Source organism: Rana temporaria, chromosome 3 (genome assembly GCF_905171775.1).
Source record: "Rana temporaria chromosome 3, aRanTem1.1, whole genome shotgun sequence".
In the NCBI taxonomy this organism is placed as follows: domain Eukaryota; kingdom Metazoa; phylum Chordata; class Amphibia; order Anura; family Ranidae; genus Rana; species Rana temporaria.
This window is the reverse complement of record NC_053491.1, coordinates 57910589-57933714: the sequence shown is the minus strand read 5'-3', so window position 1 is coordinate 57933714 and position 23126 is coordinate 57910589. Positions and strand designations below refer to the sequence as shown.

The 23126-nt window shown below is 46.4% G+C and overlaps 1 protein-coding gene across 1 annotated transcript in view; it reads right to left on the bottom strand.

Annotated features, from left to right (window-relative positions):
• ATP8B4 (ATPase phospholipid transporting 8B4 (putative)) overlaps positions 1–23126 on the bottom strand; it is a 381682-nt gene that overhangs the window by 56609 nt on the left and 301947 nt on the right. The window contains 2 exon segments of the mRNA XM_040342626.1: positions 799–963; positions 5606–5721. Of these exon segments, the coding sequence (XP_040198560.1) occupies positions 799–963; positions 5606–5721 (281 nt within the window).

The following is a 23126-nucleotide window of genomic DNA, read 5'->3' as shown; positions in this document are numbered from 1 at the left end:
AGAAAATAAAAGACAGAAAGGCTAAAAAAACAAAACAAATGCAGGCATCATATCTCCATGCTGGTTAACACCCACAATTTATATGTTCCGAATGTGCCTTTTAATGCAGTTTTGGTAAGTTCCAGTGTGTTTTTGATGCATTCCAGTGCATTTTTCCTCACTATTTTTTCTTTATCTCAATTGAAGACAATTGAAGACAACTGAAGAAATGTGCGTCCTGGTGCATTTTTGTTGTATTTTGCCACATTACAGATGTGTTCCATACAGAAAAAGAGCAACATGTTACACTTTTGTTGACTGCACTGCACTGGTTTTTACTAGGGCCCTGGGAATACATGTAAAGCACAGTCCACACGTTTTAATGCAGAATAAAAATGCCCTAGACTGCATCTGGTGTGAAACCAGCCCTAAGAACTGTAAGCTGCAATATATTAAATGTTGCTTTTGGGTTAGTACCACTTTAAGGGTCTGCAGAAGACAACGATTTCTACATGTTCACTTCATTACATGGTTCTCTTGTGTTAATTACTCAGGCTCAACTAGAACTTTTTGCTCCTAAAATAAATATAAAGCAGATCTTTCAGAGGGAATTTTTTAGTATGTGACTCTACTACCCCTTTGGTGAATTTTTTTAAAGACCAAATAAGTGTATAAAGCACAGTTGAATTGGATGTTTGTGTTGATGTTATTAGATCCCATGTTAACTCAAAACGATAAATAATAGCTTCATCCTGAACCTTCGCTCTTGGTTTTTAGTTTTCTAGACATTCTCTTTCAACAAACTAAGCTGGAACATACCATCATATCACTTTCTATTTGTTCATAAGCATCTGCCAGCCGTTCCTCCCTGTTCTCCAAAGCAATGCTGGCTTCATGATGGATCCTCAGCCACCATTTAAAGTAATCTTCACTGAGGTCTTTATATGCCAAGGCTAAAGTCCGCAGGCCCTCCCCTGCACACTCCTAGAGAAACAACACAATGCCACATTTATAAACATTGTAAGTGTGAGCCGAAAATAAAATACAGTAAAACATTGGATTGAGAGTAACTTGGTCTGAGAGTGTTTTGCAAGACCAACATTTTTTTTTTAAACATTTAGGCCTCATGCTCACTGACGTTTTTAAAAAAGGGCTGTAAAGCTAGTACAGACGCCAGGAAAAAAGCGGCGTTTTTAACACGATTTTTTTCCGAGTTTTGCATTGAATTCAATGCACGTTTTGCCGCGCCAATTTTCAGTCGCATTTTTCATTCTCTATTCAAATCAATGGTTCCCTATGGGAGCCCATTGATTTGAATAGAGGTCGCACCAGAAGTCAGATCAAGATGATCCGACTTTAGGGCGACTCGTGTGTGGAGAATCTTGAAGGGGAACCCCGTGCAAATTAAAAAAAAAATAGCGTGAGGTTACTCCCAGAATGATACAGACCCTTCGGTCGTCACCACCCCGGAGCATGCTGGGATTGTGACGTCATAAGAGGCAGTACAGCGAGAAGGGAGCGTCGTGGCAACATGGTTGATGACTAAGACTAGGCACATCTAAGTATGCAGGCACTTGGAGTAAAGCTGTCAACATAAACCATCCTCTTCACTGCCATCGACATCATCCCCTTCCATGCTGTGCTCCACAAGCGCTTCAAGCGGTGGCTCTACCGTAGAGTTGATCTTCCCGGTCACGATTGCAGACTGACAGCGGTGAGAGCTGGCGGTGCGGAGGATGGTCCATGTGGACCGTGTAACCCCTGGATGGTGTATGAGGAAGTTCCGTCCACCATTAGCATACACCAGCGGGTATAAGGTCTTTGGAAAAATGGCCAACGCACGCCGCAGCTTGGTAAGAGGAAAAGCGGGGTGCTACTTTGCCAATCTTGAGGATTTTAATCTATACAGATATGCTGATCGAGCTGGCGTCGGTCTGGGCACTCTAATGTGTAAGCGTAAAGATTGTGGGATGAGTTTTTAAAGGGGATATTTTTAATAATGTGTTGTACGATTAACTTGTAATTTTCTTTTTGGGTGATTGGTTGTCTTGGCTATATAATAACGCGTGATTGGTCCCAGGGGGCCTCAGGTGAGTGCAATAGTAGCATCACTGGCGGTGGAGTACTTTTTTGCATCTAATTTTATGGCTAACTTACACAAAAGCACGATGGATGGGATAATGTTTAACAATTGCAATAATACAGAATTTTGTGTTTGAACATTTTTAAAGATTTTCTTTTGTTTTTGTTTCACGTTTTTCATAAATGTGGATATTGTTTTCATGATTTATTGTATGGTGTTGAATCATATGTGTCATAGCAACTTTTTATGTCACTCGGTATTTGCGCAGCAATTTTTAAAATGCAATTGTTTCGGAAAAAAATCATTCATAAATAAAAAAAGTAAAAAAGTAAAGTTAGCCCAATTTTTTTTGTATAATGTGACAGATGATGTTACGCTGATTAAATAAATACCTCGCATGTCAAGCTTTAAAATTGCGCACACTTGTAGAATGGAGCCAAACTTCGGTACTTAAAAATCTCCATAGGCAACGTTTTAAAAAGTTTTACAGGTTGCCTGTTTAGAATTACAGGTCTTTGGCTAGAATTATTGCCCTTGCTCTAACAATCACGTGATACCTCACATACGTGGTTTGAACGTTGTTTATCTATGCGGGTGCGACCTACGTATGCATTCATTTTATTTTATTTTATAAAATTTTTTGTATTTTTACACTTTCCCTTTAAAAAAATTAATTTTTGATCACTTTTATTCCTATTACAAGGAATGTAAATATCCCTTGCAATATGAATAGTGTGTGATCGGTCCTCTTTATGGAGAGATGTGGGGTCTATAAGACTCCACATTTCTCCTCCAGACTGGAAAGTCTGAGATTAAAAAAATAAACGATCTCGGGCTATCCAGCCGAGTCCCCGGCATTGTTTACTTCTGCCGGCCCGAACGTGATGTCATAATATCACACCCGGGCCTCCGAGAGTCATAGAAACTGCCAGGGACCATCTGGCCCTCGATTTTCTCTATGGCCATCTTTCAGCGCCGGACAGATTCCTTCTTCGGCTCACCGATCGCACGGATGAGCCAGTAGAAGCACAGGAGGGTGGTGGAAGGGGTTGGGAACGTCCGTTCCCACTGCCTGTAAGAAACAATCAAGCGGCCTGATTTTCCTTACAGTGCAAGGGAATCGCCGGCTGAAAAAAATGATATCTGAATGATGCCATAACTGCAAACTTCATTCAGGAATCACAACTGAAAGACAAGGATGTCATATGACGTTCTGTGGTATGGAAGTGGTTAAATCATAACACATTAATTATAAAGTATTAGCTACACTTACATGTTTTGATTACTGCTGCATGATTTTCCTTCTAAGGGTCACCTGTTTCTGTAGCAAATGAACTTCAAAATCTGGCAAAAGTACACTTTTGTCTATGGGGTGGCTTCAATGCCTTGCAGGTTTCCCTTGGAGTCACCCCTATGTCTACATGTCTTAGCGCAACTAGAGCCGCATGAGAACATGTTCATTAACAAGCTGCAACCACCTCTCCTCCACTAACCAGCTCTAGATTGAAAAGTGGACTGACCAATCTCTGCCCCTACGTGTTTACCCTGTCAGGAGTTCAGGTGGCCCTGTGCGGCACTTCCGGTCAGACGTTTAGCCCCAGGTTCACACTGGGCTGCGGGAGTGAAACCGTGCGAGTTCAGCTGAACTCACATGATTTCACTCCCGCTGGCAGTCCTGATTTCGGCCACGATTTCAGAGACATCTGTGCAGGTTTCTGCACAGATGTCAATGTAAATCTTGGCCTGAAATCGCAAAAAGTAGTACAGGAACTACTTTTTGAAATCGGTGCAGCGCCGAACCGATTAGGAAGTGCAGGGCCGCCATCAGGGGGGTACAGGCATTACACCTGTAAGGGGCCCGGAGGGTCCCCAGGGGCCCGGATGGCAACCCCCTTAAAAAAAAAAAAAAAAAAAAAAAATTATTTTTTTTAGGGGCCATTTTTTTTTTTTAGAGGTCCGGAGGTCCCCAGGGGCCCGGAGGCCCCGGATGGCAACCCCCCTTTTTTTATTTATTTTTTATAAAAAAAAATATATTTTTTATATATTTTTATTTTATTTTTTAATAAAGGGCCATTTTTAATTTTTTTTAGAGGTCCGGAGGTCCCCATATATATATATAATATTATTATTATTTTTATTAAAGGGCCCCGGATGGCAACCCCCCTTTTTTTATAAAAAAAAAAATATTTTTTTATATCTATATTTTTTTTATATATATTTTTTTTGTCTTTATATATATATATATATATATATATTATATATATATATATATATATATATATATATTTTTATTATTATTATTAAAGGGCTCAGAGGTCCCCAGGGCCCCATGTGTGGCAAACCCCCCCCTTTTTTTTTATAAATGTTTATTTTTTTTTATTTTTGTTTATATATATATTTATATTTTTATTTTTATTTTATTTTTTTATTAAGGGCCCTGAGGTCCCCCAGGGCCCTGGATGGCAACCCCCCTTTTTTTCATAAATGTTTATTTTTTTATATATATATATATATATATTTTTTCATTATTATCAAAGGGCCCAGAGGTTTCTTTTTTTTCATTTTTATTAAAGGGCCCAGAGGTCCCGGATGGCAACCCCCCTTTTTTTGTAAATTTCTTTATATATATATATATATATTATATATATATATATATATATATATATATATATATATATTATTAAAGGGCCCAGAGGTCCCCAGAAGGCAACCCCCTTTTTAAAAAAAAAAAAATATATATATTTTTTATTTTTATTAAAGGCCCAGAGGTCCCCGGGTTTGGCTACCCCCATTTTTTTTATATATTTTTTTCTTTGTTTCCTTCTTTTTTGTGTAAAGGGCCCCCGCTTCTCAATTCGTGGCAGCCCCCCCCCGCTTCTCAATTTCAGGCGGCAGCCCCCCCCCCCCCGGTTCTCTGCTCCAGGGGGGCCCATGCCTGAAGCTGTGTAAGGGGCCCCATAATTCCTGATGGTGGCCCTGGGAAGGTGCCTTTGACCACAATTGTCGGCAAATGCCGCCGATTTGAGATGCAATTTGACATCTCAATCGTATCAGTGTGAACCAGGCCTTAGGGACCAAAGGAGGGAAACAGCAGCAGTAGTTAAACATTTTGGAAAAATATTTTTTAATATATATTTGTAAAAAAAAAAAAGGAGCGTGCCGCTAGTGTTTTGGATCTGAAGGAAATGTTAGTTTGGCGATAAGGGCTTATTGCTACTTTATTCTATTTTTTTTATGTGTTTTATGCGCTTGTTAAATGCTGTATTTATATGCACCATAAAAATTTATTTTTAACTATAACAACTATGAGTGATGGTGTTCTACAGATCATTACCAGTGTATAATCCATTATGCCATACATATAAATATAAGAGTAGGAAAGATGATGGAGACCATCAATGATGAGGCAAACTGGGCAGGTTCCCTAACTGGAAAAAAATCTATTGAAGTAGGGCCTGTTAAGAAGTGATTATCTCTTTAATAAAGGAAAGATGCTGGTAAATGCATAAAAAAATAAAAATAAATGAAAAAGAGAAAACTCACATTGAGGTGATCTGACGTGATGTACATTAATTCTTCACTATTGACATGGAGCCTTTCAAATAAAATAGTGTCTGCTCCTTTACAATAAAGTTTAATCTGTCCTTCTGGGTTCCGCACTGGGGAAAAAGAATCAATATATTAGCAAAAAAAAAAAATCCAAGCATGCAGAACGTTTGTGACACAAATAATCGTTACGTGTTTTCCACTAAATTACTTCATTCTTTTTTTTTCAATCCGTGGTGGTGCGAAAAAAAAAAAAAAAACTTTAAGTGTACAAAAAACGTGCCATGTGAACACACACACAAATGTGCACTTAAAGGGGTTGTAAAGGTAAAAAAAGGATTTTTGTACTCACCGTAAAATCCATTTCTCTGAGTTCATAGACGGACACAGCCTTCATTGACCTTAGGGTTATGCTTCTTCCTACCAGGAGATTTAGGCAGAATTCTACAGCACTTAAGGTGTTAAAAACTTTCCTTCATGCTGCTCCTCCCAGGGGGCGTGGCTCCCCCAGGCATAACCCACACCCTGCTTTAGCAGCCTCAGTTCGTAACAAGCAGTACAAACAAAGGAGGGGTGGGTGCTGTGTCCGTCTATGAACTCAGAGAAATGGATTTTACGGTGAGTACAAAAATCCTTTTTTCTCTTTCGTTCATAGACGGACACAGCCTTCATTGACCTTAGGGACGTCCCCAAGCAGTGTCAAAAAAATTCGAGGGGTGGGAAAAATAACACAGCAAAAACAGGTTACACCCCAAACAAAAAACCGGAGTTACTCAACGGAGGAACTCCAACCTTAAACTGCCGCCTGTAACACCCTGCGGCCAATGGAGGCATCCGAAGATGCACTCACATCCACCATATAAAACTTTGAAAAAGCGTGGACCGACGACCAGGTCGCAGCCTTACACACCAGTAACACAGAGGCTTGGTGTCGGAAAGCCCAAGAGGCCCCGATCGCCCTGGTCGAATGCGCCATGACCCGAAAGGGGGGCGCCCGCCCTTCAGGGCATAGGCCTGAAGCACAATCCGTCGGATCCACCTGGAAATGGTGGCCGACGAAACTGCCAGGCCCTTACTGGAACCGGACACAGACACGAACAGCGAGTCCGACATCCGGAACGGAGCTGTCGCCGACAAGTAAACTCGAAGGGCCCGAACCACATCCAAAGAATGTAAAGTGGCCTCCTTCGGGTTCTTCGGCTGAGGACACAAGGATGGAAGAACAATGTCCACATCCAAGTGAAAAGCCGAAACGACCTTAGGGAGAAAAACGGCTGCGGCCGCAGCACCACCTCATCCTTACGGATGACCAAGCAGGGAGCCTTGCAAGACAAGGCCACCAGAACAGACAGACACCCGTCTGATCGAGGGTAATTGCTACCAGAAATAAAATCACCTTTTGTGACAAAAAACAAAAAAACCTCCCGAATGTCCTCAAAGGGAGCATCCCGAAGCACTGAAAGGACTAAATTCAAGTCCCATGGGGGTAATGGAGGGCGCACCGGAGGGGCCACCTGCCAGACCCCCTGACCCAACGCACGCACCCAGGAGTGCTATGCCAAGGGTCGCTGCAAGTAAAAAACAGCCAGAGCAGAAATCTGGCTCCTAACCGTACGTAAGGCGAGAGCCTGAACCACTCCCTGCTGCAAAGACAGCAGAATCCTGTACACAACGCATGTACGAGAGTGCCAGTTCATCTCCCCACACACAGAGAAGTAGGCCTTCCATGTATGAGGAAAAAACCTACGTGAGGTAGACCTCCGTGCAGGCAGCACGGTAGAGACCACCGAGCCCAGTAGGCCTCGGTCCTTAAGCCCCTGGCTCTCAACAGCCACGCCGCTAAGGCCGGTGGCTGTGAAACAGGGTGGAAGATTGGACCCTGTAACAGAAAATCAATTCCCAGGGAAGACGCTAGGGGGCGTCTGCCAGCAGACACACCTGGTCCGCGTACCAGAAGCGACGCGGCCAATCTGGGGCAATCAGGACGATAGAATCCCTACAGCTTCTACTCTGCGCAGCAGGCGAGGAAGAAGCTTCCGAGGAGGGAAGGTGTAAAGTAGGCGACAGCGACCCCAAGGAGCCACCAACGCGCCTGACGCGTCCGCCCCACGGGTCCTTAAACCTGGCCACGAACCGTGGCACCTACCGATATAGAGACGGGACGCTAGAAGGTCCACGTCCGGAGTGCCCCACTTTCGGCACAGACCCCGAAACACCTGCGGGTGGAGAGACCACTCTCCTTGGCCCAGTGCAGTGCGACTTAGGTAGTCGGCTAGCCAATTCCGTATTCCCGGAATGTACCCGGCCGATAGAGCCGGAACGGACCCTTCGGCCCACCGAAAGGATGCGCGCGACCCCCGTCGCTGCAACAGAACTCCGTGTGCCTCCCTGATGATCAACCTACGCCACGGACGTGGTGTTATCGGACAGGATCCTGACCGGTCGGCCCTGTAGATCCAGGGACCACCTGGTAAGGCAAAGCTTGATTGCTCGGAGCTCCAGAACGTTGATCAGTAGGCAGGACTCCACCTGAGTCCAGTGCCCCTGGGCTGACTGGGTGCCCCAAGCGCCCCTCCCCAACCGGAGAGGCTGGCATCCGTCGTGACCACTGTCCAGTGGCCTGCAGAAAAATTACTTTCCGGCCCGAAGCACCGGAAACGCCAGCCACCATACCAGGGGAGACATGATCAGATGACTCAACTGAATCTGGTAATCCAGAGATGACGGAAGCTAGTCCCATCGTGACAGCAGTTCCCTCCGTAGTACCCTGGCGTGGAATTGGGCATACGGAACCACCTCGAAAGAGGCTACCAACTGACCCAGAACCTTCCTGCAGAATCGCAGAGATGACCGCTTCTGGGTCGGCAACTGCTGCACAGCAGATAGCAGAGTCTGAAGTTTTTCCGCTAGGAGAAAAACACTCCCGCCCCGGAGGAATCCAGGACCAGTCTCAGGTATCCCTGAGACGGAATCAACCCTGATTTCAGGACAATCCAGAAACCAGCCGAACACTCGGAGAGCCTGACACGTGATAGACACGGCTCCACCAATGCAGAGCTCGAAGAAGCTCGTAGGAGAATGTCGTCCAGACATCCCATGATAACAAAACCCCGCTGTCACAGCCGGGCCAGTATCGGTACGAGCACCTTGGCGAAAACCCGCCGAATGGGAAGGACACCATTGAAAATGGTCCCCCCCCGACCGCAAAGCACAGAATCTCTGGTGGTTTGAGGATATGCAGGTACACGTTCATGACATCCAAGGATGCCAGAAAAACCTGACAAAACAAAACGAGGGACTTGAGGCCCAGGATCGACCGGGCCCCATCCTCCATGGGGACACAAACAGAATGGAGTAAAACCCCGAGACCGTTCCAACGAGGGAACTGGCACAATCACTCCCCTGACCAGAAGATCTTGGACAGCCCCTGACGGAGTCAACCGGCGAACCGGAGGAGGCCAGAAGCCGGAGGGAAAAAACCTGTTTGGCAGACAAGAGAGAAACTCAATCTTGTACCCCAAGGAAAACACTTCGCAATGCGAAGCCAGTCTCCCACCCGAGACACGGGCGGGAGCAGACCTTCAGGCGGAAGCAGGTATGTCCGCAGACTTGTTAGGCATGCGGTATCCGGTGCGCTGCTACCCCGCAGCGGGGATTCAAGCACCATGTAGACCTACCCCCACCGCACAGGGCGAGCGAAAAAACGCTCGGAGGTAGGCAAGGAGGGTCCTTGCACAGGGCGAGGTCCCTAGCCCTTCCCAAACCGTGGGAACAGCATGCGCTTACCACCTGTGGCATCCTCAATGATGCCAGTCAGGGAAGACCCAAAAGGACCGTTCACCCTTAACGGTGATCACCAAGGCCACCTTAGAGGTCCTTCTTCCAGCTCCTGCAGCAGGAGCTTCGCCCTTTTAGTCGGGGCCTGCCAGGGCCCCGGCCAGAGCCGGCCTCACCGCCGAACCCACCACCGTGAATAGGGAGCGGGCCACGGCCTCCACTCTCCTATCAGCGGGATCCTGAAATGCAGGAGCCCCTTCCACAGGCAATGTGGTGGCCTTGCGCAGTCTGGACACAGGGGGGTCCACTGGCGGAGGAGAGACCTACTTTTTTTTTTTTTTTTTAAAGCCCCCTCAAGGGGGTAACGGGTTGCAAAGTTTTTTGACAAACTTTTTGCGGTGCATCCCATTCCTTGTATAACATATAGTCCAAATAAGGAACACAAGGAAACACTTCAGCGATGCGTGGTAGTCTGCTGGTACTGACACGGAGGTGTCTCCGCCACATCCTCAATTTTTAGAGCCTCACGCACCGCAGAAACAAGAGCTCCAACAAATTCTTGCCAGCAACTGACTGCAGCAGAGTCATCCTCACTATCCATAAGGGTTAAAACCCGCAGCCTCTGACATAACAGAACCAGAAAAAAACAGCGATTCTGTGTCATCCCCAGAAGCAGGCTTCAGGGAGGGGGCGCTTTTTTACCCCCCATCAGGGCACTAGCTGCTTCAAACCTGGCAAGAAACCCAGGACAGCCAACATAACAGATGTGGCAGGGGGAGGGGCATTAAGGGTTAACTCAGGCATAGCTTGAGTTCCATAGTGTCAGCGCTGAGTCACCCACCCTGCAAGGCAGGACAAAAAAAACCCACTGGTCACCTCCTTGCTGCTATTGCAGAGCATGGGGGCCCCCGGTATTCACCACCCCACCCAGCTGCAGAGGGAGCTGAAAAACCTCAGGTGTGCTCTGATGTGCTGACTGTGATGTGTATTCACCTCATGGAAGATTCACAGCACTAAAACTGTAACAGCACTAAAACTGACCAGAGGCTGTGCCGAGTCATCTCAGGGAAGAATCACATCGTTACCAAGGAGATTTCCAAGACGGCCGCTGTCTGAGGTAAAAATTACCTCATAGAACACAGCAGCACTGACTGCTTTGTCTGTTACCTCAGAAAAGAATCACAGCGTTACCAAGGAGATTTCCAAGACGGCCGCTGTCTGAGGTAAAAATTACCTCATAGAACACAGCAGCCCTGACTGCTTTGTCTGTTACCTCAGAAAAGAATCACAGCGTTACCAAGGAGATTTCCAAGACGGCCGCTGTCTGAGGTAAAAATTACCTCATAGAACACAGCAGCACACAGCAGCACCCCCCAGAGTAACAACACAGTCCCCCTAACAACACACGGGCCCCGGTGGTAACAAAGAAAACCCAGGAGGCCCCCCTTCACAGCCACTACCCAGTCAGGGGAAGGAGGGAGAGGAAGGGGAGAGAGGAAAGCAGGGCGGACCCTCAGTCGACCTCCCCAGGGAAACCACCAGCCAGACCACTTACCTGAGTAAGGGGCCACTACTTACCTGTCCTGCGACTACCCGGCTGGAGGTATCCCAGACAGAACCAACGTCCGTAAACGGCATGGCTGTCGGCCAGACACACTGTGACAAAGCCATAGAGACCGGTCATATGTGTGCCCTAGAACCAAAGTTCCCCGGCCGCCCCTGGAGCAATGGGGCCTGTCGTGGACGTCCCAAAGCTGAGCTGAGGGCCGGCACACGCTCGAAGGCCGAACATGGGGGGACTACAAGAGTTGAGGACCCAGCCTGTCACCCAGTCGGCTGTTGATAGAAGAATCGCAGGATTCAAAAATGCAGGAACAAAATAATAAAAAAAGCGAGAAAAATCGCCAGAAAAAAACTCCAGAGTCCAGGAACTCCAGAGATAGCCTTGACCTCCTGTCGTTAGGCAGAAAACAAAACTGAGGCTGCTAAAGCAGGGTGTGGGTTATGCCTGGGGGAGCCACGCCCCCTGGGAGGAGCAGCATGAAGGAAAGTTTTTAACACCTTAAGTGCTGTAGAATTCTGCCTAAATCTCCTGGTAGGAAGAAGCATAACCCTAAGGTCAATGAAGGCTGTGTCCGTCTATGAACGAAAGAGAAAAACATTTTCCTAAACAGCTTTCTTTACCTTAGTGCAGTCCTCCTTCACTTACCTCATCCTTCGATTTTGCTCTTAAATGTCCTTATTTCTTCTGAGAAATCCTCACTTTCTGTTCTTCTGTCTATAACTCTACACAGTAATGCAAGGCTTTCTCCCTGGTGTGGAATGTCGTGCTCGCCCCCTTCCTTGGACCACGGGAGAGTCAGGACAATCTCTACGTTGCAGATAGAGAAAGGAGCTGTGTGTTAGTGGGCGTCCTGACTCTCTTGTAGTCCAAGGGAGGGGGCGAGCACGACACTCCACACCAGGGAGAAAGCCTTGCTTTACCGTGTGGAGTTACAGACAGAAGAACAGGAAGTGAGGATTTCTCAGAAGAAATAAGGACATTTAAAAGCAAAATCAGAGGACGAGGTAAGTGATGGAGGACTGCACTAAGGTAAAGGAAGCTATTTAGAATTTTTTTTTTTACCTATACAACTGCTCTAATGGGTGTGCTTTTGTCCCCCCTCCCAGAAGGGAGTAGAACGATTCCCTGAACCCCCCGGGCGCAAGGCTCCTGACAGGGACAAAATTACAAACTTGGCCTACCTAGCCTACCTTGGGGGACCCCTCTCCTTGTGGCCAGCTGAAGCCCACCACAGATTACTAGGTCAAGGGGCTCTCCCGAAGAGAGACCCCCAGGTTCAGGGGAGGAAGGAACCTGATGGCCACACATCCTCCCCCTAGACTTCAGGGCAAGACTTCCATCCAGTGAGAAAAACACACAGAAAAGAAAAAGATGACGTGAGGAAAAAAATAATATATATATATATATATATATATATATATATATATATATATATATATATATATATATATATATATATATATAAATAAATAGTGGCTGTGCAACGTGCACTGGCTAGGCCCTGAGGCTTGGTAGAAAAAATTGCCCAAAAGGCCTAGCCCATAGAGGCGCAGTGCAGAAAGAGTATTTAGTGCTGTGACGATGTGCCTGTTCACACAGTGGGGTCCCACACCCTAGTGTTGCTAAGAGCACCCCTGGGGTGACTATTCCCAGGGGGCACAGACACCGTTGACTATCTGCCTTCCCAGCCCATGGCCCGACAAGGTAAATCCACTCAAATCAAAGAGAAACTGGGCCCATCCAGTTTTCCCGGGGGAATTACGCCTGCGTCCTACTACCAGTGGTTAAGTTTTCACTTAATAACTAATGAACCTACAAAACATTGTCAACACATTACAAGGCAAGACTACTATAATGTGTGGCTTTGCTTTGCACCCAAAAATTGAACTTCTGCTGTCCGGATCCCCCCCCCCCCTCCGGTGTCATTTGGCACCTTTCTCGGGGAGGGGGAAGCAGATACCTGTCTAAAACAGGTATTTTCTCCCACGTCCGGCGAAAGATTACAGCAGTATCCGTGGCGATCTACACCATGTCCGGCTCCTCCTCCATCCCCCCGCTGTCTTCTGGGAGACACACAGGTTCCAAAAGACAGCAAGGACCACTCAGAACTCGCAGCGCCACTTGCGCATGCTCAGTAGATAACTGTGGGAAATATTGGCTTTGAGTGAGGACATCGCGGGCAGGTAAGTGTCCTTATTTTAAAAGTCAGGAGCTACAGTATTTGTTTAATTTTTTTTTAGGTGGAACTCTGCTTTAAGTAAAGGCACTATGATTAGTAGTAGATGAGAGAGCATGACCTCTTAAATCAACCTTATGATTCACAAACAAGTGATCTCAGGAAGGTTTTAAATGGCAGCTCCAACAAACAGGTATCAGCCATGGCAAGTATAGTGTACAAATCATGCTTTACCACCAACGCGGCCCCAGTCTGAAAGGGGTCTTAAGACCCCCCAGCAGGACATGGTAAACACTTCTTAGAAGTAAGTTATTTTACCAGTGCCGTATCTGCACCAAGAAATGTCAACAAAACCTCAGCTTTAAGGGCATTAATATCTTTATTCAAAGCTTGCTGCGATCTTTGTAAATGTTTTGTAAATGCTTGCAGTATGCAATTTTTTAGACTAATGTTTTCAAGCTAAGGTCTGGGTAATCTATGGCTCAGATAGGTCAAGAAGCCATCCAGATGCACATCTCATGAGAAAATAAAATGCAAATACAAATAAAAAAAATCATAGAAATTTCTGTCATATAATTGCTTGTTGAACTGTTGCCTGTATATGGTAGTGCTTGTCCCAAGCTGTAAAACAGTAGGACAAACCATCCCCTGAATTTTCTCTATTTCATGCCTTACTACACAATTTATTCTCAATGACTAGAGAAACATATTTACTGGTCTCTCTAGTCTCCATGTGGATTAGCAGACACGAAATGGGTGGAGAAAGAAATGTGATGAAGAACAGAATTTTCTATCTATTCATGGTTTTGGTTAAGAAATCTCTGAGGACAACTGCAACTTACAGCCAATTTGTGTTTTAGGAGCTGGATTTTTTTTCCACATAGCCCATATAAAGCTTCCACATCTAAGCTGGAAGAAACTTTCTCTATATGTAATGGCCTTCCTGGCACACAAAGAACAATAAATCGGGATATAGGGTTATGGGGGATTAGAACTCTTTTCACTTCTAAAGAACAGGAACATTGGAAAACAACTTATTTTACGAAAGAGATTTAATTTGTTTACAGTCTTAACCTTATTGTAAATAACATTTGTTAAAAGACCGTGCCAATTGTTTATATCATTATTAAAGTGATTGAAAAGGTAAATTTTTTGAAAGTGTTTGTAAACCTAAAAAAAAAAAAGAAGAATTGCACAGGCTCATTAATTTGTTTAAATTACATTTGTTCTGTCATGTTTACATTTTTGTGTAAAATAGTAATGAAAACTGCGCTAAGTCAATCTAAAATCCAAAGCAAGCAAACTAAAACAGCTGCAACATACCATGGGATATAATGACATTGCATAAGAAATTAAATACAAAATGTGCTAAAAAAGAAAAAAAAGGAGAGAAGAGATCTTCTATCACCTGGATGGTGATAAGAAAAAAAAGAAATAAAGTCCACAACAGTCTCAGAGATCCAATATTGATATGCGATTGTCGAGAAAAATCTGAGGTGCAATGACAACTGCTAACGAAAACACGTTTTGTGTTCAGACCTCTACTCAGTGATCAATCATGAGGCTTACCAGACAAAATTTACCATCCGCTACAGATGGGTCTATTTGGGCATGTAATGTAGCGATGTCTGATTTTGAACTTCTGATTTTTCTCAAAAATCACATATAGATAGATATTGGATCACTGGGACGATTGTGGACTTTATTCCTTTATTTCCAATCACCATCCAGGAGATAGGAGGTCACTTCTTTTTTTTTTTCTTCTCCTTTTTTAGTGCAACATTTTGTATTTAATTTATGATTACATTTTTGTCTGCCGATTCCCTGTTTTATCTGGTTGATCCTGCCTGTGCCCCTCCTTCTGAGAGTAAACGTACTTGTGTCATCATAGTGAAGATACAGGAATGCTGAGCAAGAACACAGCTATGCCCCCCAGCTACTCCACTAGGCTGGGAAAAAGGGAAGTGATCTTATGCCGCTGGGACGGATGATGATCCAACGCAAAACCTCGGTGGCAACATCACTTCGGGTCACAACGTAATGGCCCCCTGCACTAGACATGCCCGCCAGCAGGCATGTGCATCGCTGTAGAAGCTACAGCAAGCATGTGACCTGCATCAATACATTCAGAGAAAGCAGTAAAGGAAAGTGTTTTTTGAAAAAGCAAGCACATGGTCACATAACAGGCTTACAACTCCCTATTAAATATGATTGTATCATGAGTAAGCTTTACAGACACTTTAATTAAAATAAAAAGCAAATAATACTTATACAATTGCATAGAGCAGCCCTGAACCTCCTCTTCTGGGGTCCCCTGACAATGCTGTCCGCTCCTCCTCTTCTCCCAGTATCCCCATAGCAAGCTACTTGCTATGGCAGCACTTGTGCAGGCGCACTCCCGAGCCAGGCTATGTGCATCTATAGACACACACAGAGCAGTTTGGCACCGTACCTGCTTCCTCCTCACAGAATATGACTGACAGCAGAAGGAGACAATGGCTTCCACTACTCTCAGAAAAGGCCCTTAAATCAGGAAGAGAACAGAGTGGGGCTTCTGGCGGGGACAGTGCTGGATCAAGAGTAGTGTCAGGTAAGTGTTTGGGGGGGGGGGGGCCTAGACAGCGGAAAGTTTTTCGCCTTAATGTAGAGAATGCATTAAGGTAAAGACCTTCTTGCCCTAAGGAATACTTTAACCACTAGCTGACCAACAGCCGTTATTATACAGCGGCAGGTTGGCTCCATTACACAAATTGCCGAAGCTGTATGGCGGTTTGTGTAATAGATACAGTGGGCGCGCGCACATGCCCGCTGCGCCAGAGCCGATGCGCGTTACCACCCGTGATCACTCCACAGAGAGCCAGGTTGGAGATCTGTCAATATAAACAGATAAACGTCCTGTCAGGAGAGTAGAGAGAGATCTGCTGTTCCTAGTGATCAGGAACAGCGATCTCTCTGCTCCTCCTGTCAGTCCACTCCCCCCACAGTTAGAAACACCTCCAAGGGAACACATTTAACCCCATGATTGCCCCCTAGTGTTAACTCCTTCCCTGCCTAAATGTCACTGGTCCCAAAAAATTGTCAAAGTGTCAGATTTGTCCACCGCAATGTCGCAGTCCCCTCTAAAAATCGATGATCACTGCCATTAAAAGTAAACAAATGCCATAAATCTATCCCCTATTTTGTAGACGCTATAACTTTTGCACAAACCAATCAATATATGTTTATTTTGATTTTGTTTACCAAAAATATGTAGAAGAATACATATTGCCTAAACTGACGAAGAAATACATTTTTTAATATTTTTTGGTGGAGATTTATTATAGCAAAAAGTAAAAAATAATGCTTTTTTCTTTTCAAAATTGTCGCTCTTTTTTGTTTTTTTAGCGCAAAAAATAAATAAAAGGGATGTTAAGACCTGCAGTGGCCTTCTTTCCATCCCTCAATCGCCGAGCATAAGTGATTATTGCTACCATAGGAGGTAGAGGGATAGTGGAGATGAATGCAGTTTCCAGGATGATTCTTCCCAATGGTTAGAATATTCCCCCAAACATGAGCCAAGACTTCATGAAGGGTGTACCAGGCATAGAACATCTTTATTGAGAAGGCAGGCTCTTATATACACCAAAAAGAATACTTGCCGTAATCAAATGGACAATGACACACTCCACCCACAACAGCATACAATGGTTTACCAACGAGCCCTCCTCAATACACATCTTTAGAAGTCGGACATCTGACCTTTAAACTGTGCTACCTCACAATCCACATTTATCGTCAATAGAAATTTACACAATACAGTGTCTATTAGCATAACACAATGAAAGGTCTTTAGAAGCCATGCTAAGGTTCATTTACATCCCCGTAGCAGACAACATTATCACAGCAAGCTTTTATAGTACACCCGCACTCTCTCTGCCTGGGAGATATTGAGATCAGTTAAGGAATAAACCAATTATCTCCAGGCAGAGAGCACACAATTTTCCCAAAAGTTGGAACACCCCTTTCTACACAAGATATTCCTACAATTACATATCCACTGATAGCCCCGATCTGGGGGACCAACATATCCAAATTTCACCCAGATTGGTCCAGGGGTTCTTAAAAAGAAACAAACCTATGAGAAAATACTGAATAAAGTCTATTTTCTTCACAATACTCCCCCTTAGTTCCATGGGTCGGCATACCCGACTAGACCCTGCTGCGTTGGCTAGGGGATGTCCGGGTAACAAAATTATACTTCCAAGTCGGTTTGGCGGGAAAGCCCATCCGCATTGCCGTTCTGCTTGCCCAGGCGGTATTGCAGTGTAAAATTGTAGGGCTGCAACGCTAGACTCCAGTGCAGAAACCGGAAATTGTCTCCAGAGACCCGGTTGAGCCAGACGAGGGGGTTGTGGTCAGTGAGTAGGGTAAAGGCACGGCCATAAAGGTACGGTTGGAGATTCTTTAAGGCCCATACTAGAGCCAGGCATTCTTTTTCCACGGTGGCATAGCTGACCTCCCGAGGTAATAACTTGCGGCTGAGGTATGCCACCGGGTGCTCCGTGCCGTCATCCCCCACTTGGCTCAGCACGGCTCCCAGCCCAAACATGGAGGCATCTGTATGGACGAGAAATGTTTTGTTAGGGTCTGGGGCTGCCAATACTGGAGCTTCACTCAAAGTCGTCTTAAGTCCCTGGAACGCCTTTGCACACTCCGGGGACCAGGCTACCTGCTTGGGTAGGGACTTTTTGGTCAGGTTGGTGAGGGGTTTTGCTAGGGTGCTATACTCCGGGACGAACTTTCTATAATACCCTGTGGTGCCTAGGAACGCCAATACCTGCGTCTTGGTGCGGGGCTGGGGCCAATTGGCTATGGCCTCTACTTTCGCGGGTTCGGGGCCCTGTTTCCCAGACCCTACTCTATGTCCTAGGTATTGAACCTCTGCCATGCCCACATGGCATTTCTCGGGTTTCAGGGTGAGGCCGGCTTCTTGTAACCTCCCAAATACCAAAGCCAAGTGCGTCAGGTGCTCCTCCCAGGTGCCGCTATAGATGGCAATATCATCTAGGTAGGCACATGCGAAGTCCTGCATTCCCTCCAGAAGTCGGTCCGCCATCCGTTGAAACGTAGCCGGGGCATTCTTCATCCCAAAGGGCATAACCCGAAATTGGTATAGCCCGAATGGGGTGACGAATGCCGACTTGGGGATGGCAGCCGAGTCTAGCGGAATTTGCCAATACCCTTTGCACAGGTCCAGAATAGTAAGGAAGTGCCCGCTGGCCATGCGATCGAGCAATTCGTCGATCCGTGGCATGGGGTATGTGTCAGTGATAGTCCGGTCGTTCAGTTTCCGGTAATCAATACAGAAACAAGTCGTACCGTACTAAAACCACCGGGGACGCCCAGGGACTTTGGGAAGCCTCAATACTGTACTGCTGTCGGGATACAGTACGGCTGCTGCCGTAATGAGGTCTGCCCCTGCGTCTCCACCCGGTGTACTGCGGCGGTGTACCCGGGTAGGACCGGTAGGATCGAGAACAGCCAATTGTGTTCCTGCAGCAGTTGTTTTGCGTCCGTCTGCTGTGTGAGATTTCGTTTCTCCCCCAACCCAACTTGCTCTAGGGTACCTTGGTTAGCTGCCAGCAGGTCGGGTAAGGGGAGTCCTTCACCATCGTCAGTGAATGGGGCACAGATAGCGGCCACGTCCTTGGAGCGCTCGAAGTACGGTTTCAACATGTTCACATAAAAGGCTCGTCTGATCCTTTCATCCGAACATTTGCCCACAATATAGGTGGTGTCGCTAATCCGTTCCACCACTTTAAATAGCCCCTGCCACGCTGCCTGTAGCTTGTCCTTTTTGGATGGTCTGAGGCCTAATACTTTTTGCCCTACTTCCAGGTTCCTATCTAGTGCTCCCCGGTCATACCATTGTTTCTGGGCCGCCTGTAGGCTCTCCCGAACTGATTCGGTCAGTGCCTGCAGGCGGTCCCGGAACTCCAGGACGTACGGCTAGAAACCGGGATCCCTTCCTCTCCTGCGTTGCCCTCCCAGAGGTCCAGGGGTCCCCGGACTTTTCTCCTGTATAGGAGTTAGAAGGGGGAGAACCCGGTCGACGCCTGGGGCACTTCCCGGTAGGCAAACAGGAGATGGGGTAGAAATTTCTCACATTGACCGTAGGACTCTATGAACGCTGTGAGCATCTGCTTAAGCGTGCCGTTGAATCGGTCACAGAGGCCGTTGGTCTAGGGGTGGTAGGAGGAGCTAAATAATGGTTTCACCCCACAGCTCTGCCATAACTGTTGAGTGACAGTTGCCGTGAATTGGGTTCCCTGATCTGAGAGTATTTCCCGGGAGAATCCTACTCAAGAAAAGATCCTGACTAGAGCCTCTGCTACCGTCTCCGCCTCAATGTTGGAGAGCGCCACAGCCTTAGGGTACCTGGTGGCATAGTCCACCACCGTGAGGATGTAGCGCCTTCCGGAGGCGCTGGGTTTGTTGAGGGGCCCTATCAGGTCTACTGCCACTCTGTAGAATGGTTCCTCTATTATAGGTAGGGACCATAACTTGGCCTTGGGGTGGTCCTCCCGTTTCCCTATCCTTTGACACGTGTCACATGTCCTGCAGTACATCTGCAAGTCTTTTGATATCACTGGCCAGAAGAACGTCTGGGTAAGGCGGTCCTTAGTTTTCTTGATACCCAGATGTCCGGCTAGCAGGATAACATTGCTGAGCTTTAGAAGCTCTGCTCTGTATTTGTGGGGTACAACTAGCTGCCTTTTTATAACTTGGGCTGCCCCACTTCCCACTCCCCCTGTGACCCTATATAGCAGTCCCTTGTCCCTGTGGAAGTTCTCTTGAGCATTACCTTCCTTAGGGGTACCTACGGCCTTCCTGTAACCTGCTAAGGTGGGACCTGACTGCTTGGCTTGGCCAAAGTCTTGTGGAGTGCCCCAGAAGGGGATAGGGTCAGGGCATACTACGGGGGTTTCGGTTCCTACCTGTGGTTCCTCGGAGTGGTAGTCACAGGGCAGGTTCCAGCATGATCTGGGGTAAGCAGCTGTGAAGTTAGGCACCCCAAATCGTTCCCCAACAATACTTCCGCAGGTAGGCCAGACATAATGCCTACTTTCGTCTGCTTGGCTCCGGTGCCCCAATTTAACTGCACTTGGGCTGTGGGTAGTTTGTGGATGGTGCCTCCTGCCATTCTTACTGCAACAGTCCTGTTGCTGCGCGCCTTTGCAGATACGGTGTGATGCTGCACCAGAGTGAGGGTGGCCCCAGAGTCTCGTAGTGCCTCAGCCTCCTTTCCATCTACTGTGACCCATTGTCTGTGGTGTCCCCGGTTGTCCCCCTTGGCTTGTGCTAGGTTCACCTCATGTAGTACGGTCCATTGCTCAGATTCAGGGCTGTGGTCTTCCAGCGGCTCATGCTGATAGTGATGAGCGGCTGCCCTCGGTGGTGGTGGTGATGGCCGCTCCCAATTGCCTCTGCTCCGCTGAGGGCAATGTATTTTGTAGTGCCCTGGCTGATTGCATTGGTAACATACCAATGGCGGTCTCCGGTTAAAATTAGGCGGTGTTGTGGGTGGTACCGCGTTCGGTCAGTGGTGGGTCACAGGACCTGGCGTTGGGGCGCAGGACCTTACCAGAGGGCGGTTTCCACTAGGATCTCCTTTTCTTCCCTCGTGATGCTCGTCTGCCAGCTGGGCCGCTTCCTCGATTGTGGCCGGCTTCCTGTCTCTGACCCAGTCCCTGGTGTCTGCAGGTGTGTGGTCAAAAAATTGTTCTAGCAAGAGGAGTTGAAGCTCCTCCTCTAGCGTCGTGGCCTGGCAGCCTTGCATACAGTTTTGGGCTCCCCGATACATCCTAAAAGCCCATTCGGTGTAGGAGTCTCGGCCCACTTTCCGTAATGCCCGAAACTTTTTCCTGTAAGTCTCTGGGGTCACGGCATACCTGGCTAGCAGAATGTCCTTTACCCTGGCGTAGTCATGTATGGCTGTATCAGGAACTCCTCGGTATGTCTCTGCTGCTCGGCCCGTGAGTTTGCTGCTTAGAATCGCGGCCCATTGCTCTGATTCCAGACCCTCCAAAGCGCATTGACGCTCGAAATCTTGTAGGTATGCATCAATTTTCATTTCTCCATTCGAAAAACTTTTAAAAGAAGTAAAGCAAAATTCAGGGAAACCGCTGCCTGTCACAATTAGGCACGTATAAGTAACAGTTCATCAACATCAAAGATATCAAGAAACTTACAATGACAAAAAATAACCGTAAAATGGTATGTGTATAAAAACTGTCAAGGAGTGAAGGTCTCATTCAGGGGTCCAGCTGTTAAGGTGAAGCGACCAAAAGGTGCCAGAGTTGTAATGTTGGACTGAAAACTGCCATGGTAGAGGATGTGTCCAAAGATGGAGAAAGGGGGTAGGGAAGAGGGGAGGATGGTTGGAGGGAAGACAAGGAACTTACTTAGAGTGTAACTAAAGGCAAAACTTTTTTGTTTTGAATAGAGTGGAGAGGGATTAGAACACTTGTCAGTTTTTAGTCTAAGTCATGTTTTTCCAGTACTCCAGGTCCAACATCATCGCCAGTTCACTTTCCCATTGTTGCTCGTATAAACCAGTGGTTCTCAACTCCTGTCCTCAGGACCTACTAACAGGCCAGGTTTGCAAGATAACTGAAAAACATCACAGGTGATATCATTTGCTGTTTTGTGATTGCAGTATTCTAGTTTGCATCTCCCCAAGGTAATACTTACAATCTGGCCTGTTCGTGGGTCCTGAGAACAGAACAGGAGTTGAGAACCACTGGTACAAACGTACTGGTGGTTTCCTAGACTATGGAGGAGTACAGCAGGGAAATAGGACCTGCCGAATGCGGATGAGACCTATGTATGCTTTCAATTAGTGTTAGTCTGTACAGGGAAGGCTGGGAGTGAAGGAGTTTAAGTAGGAAATGTCGAAGTTGAAGATAGCAGTAGTGTTCTCTTAATGGGAGGATGACCTAAGAGAACTGAAAGTGATCATTCTAGCGGGGGGTGAGAAGGTAGCAAATGTCTAGGCATTTGTGGTCTGACAACTTGAACTGTGCAGAGTTTTTGTCACCTGGGGGGAAAATTGTTGCAACTGTAACAATAGCAGGCGTGGAGATATAAAGTCAGCAGAGAACTTAACAGAATCTTAGTGCCGAAGAGTAAGACTATAAGTTTAGGGCGGGAAGATGGGAATAAGGCTGCATTGAGGCGTGCTGCCGTGGTGACGGTATAGCCGCGCTATTTGTAGCCGCGCTATTTGTAGCGCGGCTATACCGTCGTATTTACCGCGATATTCGGGCACTAGCGGTGAGGTTTTAACCCCCGCTAGCGGCCATAAAAGGGTTAATACCGCCCGCGTTGCGGGCGGTATTACCGTGCTTTCCCATTGATTTCAATGGGAAGGCGCGGTATAGGAGCGGTGAACACATCGCTCCTATACTGCGGTAAAGATACGGCTAGCAGGACTTTTGGTGCGCTCCTGCTAGCGCACCGCTTCAATGTGAAAGCCTTCAGGCTTTCACATTGAACACTACAGGGCATGATTTTTCATGCGGTATAGCAGCGCTATTTTTAGCGCTGTACCGCATGAAAAATGCCTCAATGTGAAAGGGGCCTAACCAAGGTAGGGAAGATAGAGGAATTGGATGGATTTCAAGTCTAATGTGGCCCAGAGTGATATACCAGGGTTTACTTGTAATCCGGATAATGAGGCGAAAGCACAGAGATTTTAATGCTTAACATCTTCCGATGCTAAAGTTGTTATCCAGCAGGGATCACAGAAAAGTATTTTTATGTTTATTATAAAATTCAGGTACTTACACCAATTGCGTTAATAAAATAAATGTAATGATTTATATTTATAGTAACGAATACAGAGCTGCAATTAAATTGGGGTTTTTAGATCTGGTTGATGTTTAGCTTTCAGCTAAAATAGATTATTTGCAAATCTCTTTTGTGCTAATATGATACTTTTTATTATAATCTGTACATAA